At 37.0% G+C, this 7,130-nt stretch overlaps 1 protein-coding gene and 1 non-coding gene across 3 annotated transcripts; one reads left to right on the plus strand and one right to left on the minus strand.

Annotated features, from left to right (window-relative positions):
- The first annotated feature begins 566 nt into the window (after positions 1-566).
- LOC136225073 (small nucleolar RNA R71) lies at positions 567-673 on the plus strand. Its single transcript, XR_010686810.1, has one exon. It is a non-coding gene; the product is annotated as a small nucleolar RNA R71 (small nucleolar RNA).
- A 2,001-nt stretch (positions 674-2,674) lies between these two features.
- On the minus strand, positions 2,675-6,673 carry LOC136224304 (transcription factor IIIB 60 kDa subunit-like). Of its 2 annotated transcripts, XM_066012600.1 has the most exons (5): positions 6,345-6,673; positions 5,044-5,126; positions 3,079-4,820; positions 2,836-2,912; positions 2,687-2,747 (listed from the first exon to the last, which is right to left on the minus strand). In XM_066012600.1, the coding sequence occupies exon 3, from the start codon at positions 4,730-4,732 to the stop codon at positions 3,101-3,103; it is 1,632 nt and encodes a 543-aa protein (XP_065868672.1). In that variant the 5' UTR covers positions 4,733-4,820; positions 5,044-5,126; positions 6,345-6,673; the 3' UTR covers positions 2,687-2,747; positions 2,836-2,912; positions 3,079-3,100. The 2 variants fall into 2 exon arrangements, with proteins under 2 accessions (XP_065868671.1, XP_065868672.1); XM_066012599.1 differs by having other exon boundaries at positions 2,675-2,747; positions 2,836-4,820.
- Positions 6,674-7,130: the final 457 nt, after the last annotated feature.

The following is a 7,130-nucleotide window of genomic DNA, read 5'->3' on the forward strand; positions in this document are numbered from 1 at the left end:
TAAACTTGTCGATTTTAGAAGATAAAGTGCTAATCGTATCTCTTGACTGATTTTGATAATTAGTGGTACGATTTTGATTAGCACTGGTATTATTGTTACTGTTATCTTTCCAGTTAAAGTTAGGATGATTCCTCCATCCAGCATTATAGGTATTAGAATAAGGATTATTAGTTTGGTTTTGCCCTTGGACAAAATTTACCTGTTCGATCTCACTCATATTTTCGTAGTCCACATCCGTTTGGAATGTATTACCATTGGTATCGCGTGGTGCCATAAATTTGTCAATTTTGTGCGATAAAGCAGAAAATTGGGCTTGTAGCATCGTGACTGGATCAAGTTCAACTATACCTTTAACTGATGGTGTGGTTAAGGATGATGGTTTTGCCACCGGCATATGTCCACATTCCGCGGGCCACATACTGCTGTTGATTGCCATTTCCTCCAAAAGTTCTCTCGCTTGGGCTGATGTTTTCTTCATGAATAGCCCTCCCGACATAGCATCTAATGAACCCCTAGTTGTAGGATTTAGTCCATTGTAAAATGTTTGCATTAAAAGTTCAGCGGGTAATTGGTGATGTGGGCATAAACGTTGAAGTTCTTTAAAACGTTCCCAAGTTTCATAAAGAGTCTCATTATCATTTTGAGAAAAAGATGTTAACTCCTTTATGACTCTTGCGGTTTTTGCTAAAGGAAAATATTTAGATAAAAACGTTTGGGCTAATTGTTCCCAAGTGGCAAAAGTTGCGGTTGGCATAGAAGTTAACCATTCTTTGGCTCTATCCTTCAAAGTGAAGGGAAAGAGACGAAGTTTGATTGCTTCTGCAGTCACATCTGGGATTTTAAAAGTATCACAAATTTCAAGGAAATTTGTTAAATGGGTGTTCGGATTTTCGTTAGGTAACCCGTAAAATGTTACATTATTTTGCAACATATTAAGCAAAGCTGGCTTAATTTCAAATTGATTTGCGGTGATTCTGGGTCTAACGATACTATTGGTCACACCGGCCACACCTGGCCTAGCGTAATCCATAAGTGTTGGTGGGTCTGCCATTTTTTCTGGCTCGGTATATGTTTTTACTGGGGTCTTATTTTTGTTTTTCTTATTTTTCTTGTTCTTCCTAATGGTTTTCTCAATTTCTGGGTCTATAGGGTCTGGTACAATGCCTGAACTTCGAGAACTGCGCATGAACCTGAAATCTTGCACGAACCGAAACTACCTACAAAACAGAATTTGAAAAATAAATAAATTAGCAAATGAAAATTATTAAATTATAAAAGTTAAAATAAGTATGTTTAAACCTAGATTCGAAATAAAACACGAAAAATTTAAAATTTTGTCAAAAATTTTGGCGTTCCCCGGCAACGGCGCCAAAAACTTGTTGAGCGATTTCCGCAAGTGCACGGTATACGCTTGTAGTAATAAAAGATATCGAACCCACAGGGAACGCTTTTTAACTAAAACTTTATTTAATTCGGTTTTAATCACGTGCTTAGGTTTAATAAAAGAAATACGTTTAATTGATGGAATTGGTTTTGGTAAATTAGGATTAGATAGAAGTATTATATCGAGTTTAGAGAACAGTTCTGTCTTGGGATTTTGATTACAAGACAGATACTACCGTAATTGGAATAAATAGAAGGTATAAAACTTATTTTCATAAAGCAAAGAAAACAACTTTAACTTTGTAAAGATTATAGGCATGTAATAATATAAGGATTTATTCAATTAAATGGCTTTGAACCGTAAAAATCCCCCTGATGTTGAGGTGATTTCTACCTTAATCAAACTAGTATTTTATGTCTGATAAGCCGCGATCAGCGATCATGTCATCCATAAAAACTAAATCTGTCAAGTGTTCAACAAAGTTCTTATATGAATAAGATGGAATAGAACGTTTTAATAAAAACACCAATTTATCATTTTGAAAATCATTTTGTCAGAACAATATCAAAATAACAACAGTAAGAATGTATTGAATAAATAAGTATATCATTAATGAAATGTGAATTTTCACAAGTTAACAGAGAAGTAGAAACTTGGATAGCATTGTAACGAAAACTTTGAGATCCAGGTTGACAATCTTTCCCTCAAACTCCGTAGGTGCGTCAAACCTCATGCGCTTCAGCCGTCACTTCTTCTCGCTGAATCTTCGGAATAGAGACTGCTAGGTCCACTACCAGAATGAAAACTTATCTCTGATCAACCTTAGAAACTAAACTAATACTGTGTTTATAACTAATCTAATAACAACTTGTGTATAGCAAGTTTGTTTATAGAAATGAAATCTAACTTTCTGACTCATTTCTGAGTCAGAAACTCAACATAATAACTTTCTTCTCTAATTTCTCTAACTTTTCCAACCTTGATTTCAGAAATGGATCACTTATTTATAGTTGTTGAAGGGTTGTAAATGATGGGTCGTGTCCGTTGGTGAAGGGTTGCTTTTATCCGAACGAACAGACGCGTTTTTCCGATTTAAATCATGATTAGTTCAAGCTACTTCTTTCTCTTGTGTACCTGTAAGGATGAATTTGGGGTACCCGTTCTCTTCTTCACAAATGCTCTGGTTCTGCTTTCTGGTTCCTCACTGCTATCGTCATCGTCGTCGTTTTTAAGGGATTCCTCGATACTTTTTGCCAACTTTCTTTTTCCGGCTTCCAATTTGGCATGCAACTTTCTTTCGATAGGATCATTAGAGGATCCACTAATTTTGGATTGGCGCACAACTTTCGCACCAAGGCCAAGCCTAGAAAAAAATGCAGACACTCTTATGACAAGCTTAAGATTGCATAAATATAGCTATAAACTGGAGATTGAAATATGGTTATACTAACCTAGCAGGACGGCCCTCTGGTTCTGCTTCTGTTTCATCTTCCACAGTTTTACTCATATTATTAACCCACAGTTCAGCCTGTGAATCAGCATATTCAAGCATAAATGAAATGGGAATTTATTAGAAAAACAGTCTGTCTCTTATTATCATTTAGGTAAGCAATGAAATAAATCATATTTAAGTAATACTAAGAATCTATGTTGCACGGACATAGAAACATGTCAGCTATTAATATGAAGTGGACCTTTAACTATCAGCTTGAGCTTTTAGCTAAAACGGTTCCATGACATGGTATCAGAGCCAGGTTCCTCAAAGAGTTTCTCCAATACATCATAGTTGATCTTTGAGCTGAGTCGCTTCTTTGTCAACATTTGGCAGGCAGCTTCTGAAGCAGACTGTGGAGGAACCGCATTTTTTGCTTCTGCAGCTCGTTTCTGCTGCTTTTCCTTTTTTTCTTTTGCAAAAGCTTTTGCTAAAGCTGCTTTAAGCTCTTTTGCATTCTGCATGTCCTCTGGGCGACCCTTGAAATCTGCCTCCCAAGCTGCTAATTTAGCTGCCTCAAAAGCTTCTTTAGCTGCCTGTTCCTCAAGATACTCGCGATTCATTTCTTCCCAGATGATTTTTTTGAACTGCGCCTCCTCATTGTGAAGATAACCATCAACCTCCGCGTCATCAATATCAGAAAAGTTGTCTGATTCATCAAGATCTTTAGAACCCATATTATCATCTCCATGCAATTTAGCATAACCGTCATCATCAGTAGGCAATTGCTGAGGGGCTTCCCCAATATTATCTGGCTCTGTATATTGTGTTCTTTTATCTCTGCACTCATCCAAGGAGAGAGATAAACTTGGATCCTCTAAAGATGAACTTTCCTTTCTTTGCTTCTCAGCACGTTGGAAAGCCGGAGGATCTGACCCCCCCTCAAATCCTATGAAATATGCATAACAATCTTTACAAAGTCCATAGGCATGAGGGATTCTACTAGTACCCTTGTGCTGACAAAGCAACTCTCTTGAGTTTGGTGCTTTAGATACATAATCTGCTCGATCTGTTGAACTTTCTTTAAGCTCCTCTGCCTTTAAATTCAGTTCCTCAATCGTTAAGCTCCCTGATTCTGTATTCTCAAATTCAACCAAACGCGTTGATAATGTTGCTTCACAAACATGCACCATTTTTAAAATATCTGATTTAGAGCAATTGAGTCCATGTGAAAGTGCAGATATATACAATGCCGCACCCCATAATCCACTGGGCCTTCTTCCAGTCTGCATCCAATCACGATTCATGCTTGCTATAATGGTTAGTGCGGCATCGGAAATATCCTTACTCTTCCCTCCTGATAAACTAGCTGTATATTTATGGATAAAAATTGATGGATCAAGAAGTTTTTGACAAATGGGATGCTCCGTAAGATTCAGAACTTTGCAGAGCTGTAAAAATACGGCACCAAGCACATAAATATTGATCCTCAAGTAATTTGAAAAATCAATGAGAAGATATGGTTTCCTATTCTCCCGACATGCAATATAAAGACAAGTAGCCTGCACTAGCTCCGTCCTACGCCCCCTAGTGAAATTTTTCTCAACTGCTATTCTGTAATAGACCATAGCTTGGTCGACCATGGCGAGATTTTCCCCCATGCCCAAGCCACTTTTTATATTTACCAAGTCCTCATAAGCTTTTTCATATAACCTTTGACGTGAAAAGTCTTCACTTCCAACACTCCTCACTAATTTTCCTGACAGCTGGCTCTGTCCCGACGAATTTTTCACAAATGTGGCTTCAGTTGAATAATTATCAAATTTCAGAACTTTACCGCACCTGCCACAGGATAAGAGGCCATCACCATCGCGAATTCCCGGAACATCTCTTGCACATGCTTTACAAAACACCATCTCCTTGTAGAAGCAAAACTCAAAAGCTTCAGATTGATTCCCGTTCCAGCTGTTTTCTGAGCAATCAAGGAGAAAAAATTGCTCGACGCTAGGACGTCCGAGAATAAAAAGAAGTTGACATAGAAATTGGAATTAGGAGATAGTGTATGTAGTGAGTAATTGAAGAGTACCAAATAACTACCAAAGTTAATATAGAAACAGAAACTTATTTCTAAAAAAATATAGCTAGGAACTGGTAATGGAAACGGAGAAGAAAGAAACGCTAATGAAGAAGAGTTTCCGTGCAACATAAAGCAAAGAAAGTGATATACCAATTTAAATGCCTTGTCCAATCTAACAATTTGAGAAGGTTTAGTTTTTTGCTGAGTCTCCATGCTCATTGTTACTTCTTTCACTGCCCAAAAGTTCCAAAGTACCAATAGTTAACATATAGTCAGAAATGTAAGTGGCTAATTATATTGAAAGAGGAAGAGAGAAAAAACAAGTCAGTTATCCAAAGTTGTTTCAGAATTACTACACAAAATCTTATCAATAACTTCTATATTATTTGAGAAAATGAAATGATGATCAACTTGAATAATGAATTTCAGTCTTCACATAAACCAACCATTCTATAAAAAGGGCGGCCCGGTCGCATTACGCGTCCCCGCTGAGCGAGGGTCCGGGGAGGGGTCCCACCACAAGGGTGTATTGGGGGCAAGCCTTCCCTTGCCAATTTAATTGGCAAGAGGTCGCTCCTAAGACTCGAACCCGTGACCTCTGGTCACACGGCAACAACGTTTTACCGTTGCGCCAAGGCTCGCCCTCTAAACCAACCATTCTATCACATAAAATAATACCCAGTAAGGGTTTTCAGATTTTACAGTCAAAACCCTCAAAACTCAACCCATTATAGTCAGGCAGCAGCCCTTTTGGATACTGCACTTTTCGTTTAAAGCAAGAGTCAAACTCAATAGCACTAAAGAAAGGCAAGACTCAACTTTTAAAATCTAACATCAGACTGAGGCTTTCAGGTCCATTTTTATTTATGCCTAACTACTTTCTTGTCAACGATTGGGTGACTGATATATTAAACAAGCCTCTTTCAAGTGCTCGGTTTCAGGTTCTTCATGATTGCTTAAAGCTCGCATGGCTTGACGGGGTGTTCGAGAGTCTAGCATAAACACTACCTCTATCCTAGTCTCTTTGTATAGTTGGATTGGGATTCTAATTTCTCGTATAATCCCTTTAGGACTATATCTCTTACACATATCTCAATTATTATTTCTCTCTGTTATTCTTCAATCTAACACATATCTCTTACAGCTTTTTATTTATTTATTTTATTAGTTGCAAATAAGATCTACGCAGGCATAAAGAAGCCTAAATTCTATAATAGGGCAGGGAAATTTATTTGATTTAGCAACCAAACTCGAAAGCAAAACGTAATTGAAAAATGACACTGAGCTTGAAAAGCTTTTGTCAATCAAAAAGCACAAGTCAATTACAACTAAGCTTTCCATTTGCCCATGGCATACAAAGCATATATCTAATGGAAACGGATGCTACGCTCACACTATTCTTTCTCTATTAAAACTTAAAAACTGAGTATAAATCTAACAATTTATTATACCTGAGCGCTTTGTTCAATCTTGATGGTGAAGACAAGGAGGCGACGAACCGGAAACAACCGTGATAGGTTGATTGAAGGTCCGCTCTTGATTCTTCAAAGCCGCAACTATTGAAGGTGGTTGTAGCAGGGAGTGTCAAAGCTTGACAGCTATGCTGAAGATGCAAATGGAGCTCCGGACTTCAAAACTGGAAATATCGGCGCCGGAGCTGATGACAGGGAGTGGACGAGAAAATGAGGGACGATGGAGGTAGATCGAGAGAGAAAAAGCACAAATAGAATTAGGGATTTTTTCTATGGCTTACGAAATTGAAGAACCTAAATTCTAATTAGAAGCACAAATAGAATTATGAGGTAAAAATTGGAATATTTCTCAATATTTTTCTCCCAAAATAGTGTAAAATAGGAGCCTATTTATAAGGTAAAATAGGCCTTTATCATTAGTAAAAAAAAAAATTAATTAGAACACAATCTTTATTTTTTAAGGATTTCCTTAATTTTGATTAGGAAAATTTCCCTAATTATTAGGAAAATATTTCCTACTTTAATAGGCTCATAAAGATCGTGAATGCCCAACTTGCGAAGAACAAATTTAAATCGTACATTGCTAAGATCTTGCTAAAAAGATCCGTCAATTACAACTTTGTAGAAACATAAAAAAAAAAAAAAAACAATGAGACCATCAATATTTACATCTTGCACAAATTGATAATCAACTTCAGTGTATTTTGTCCTCTAATGAAACATAAGTTATGTGTTGTACACAAAACGAATCGACTATACAATTGT

This window comes from Euphorbia lathyris, chromosome 3 (assembly GCF_963576675.1).
Source record: "Euphorbia lathyris chromosome 3, ddEupLath1.1, whole genome shotgun sequence".
Classification (NCBI taxonomy): Eukaryota; Viridiplantae; Streptophyta; class Magnoliopsida; order Malpighiales; family Euphorbiaceae; genus Euphorbia; species Euphorbia lathyris.

Bases quoted from the DNA above. Each gene is read 5' to 3' on its own strand.
- LOC136224304 (XM_066012599.1), bottom strand. From the start codon at position 4,732: ATGGTGTTTTGTAAAGCATGTGCAAGAGATGTTCCGGGAATTCGCGAT.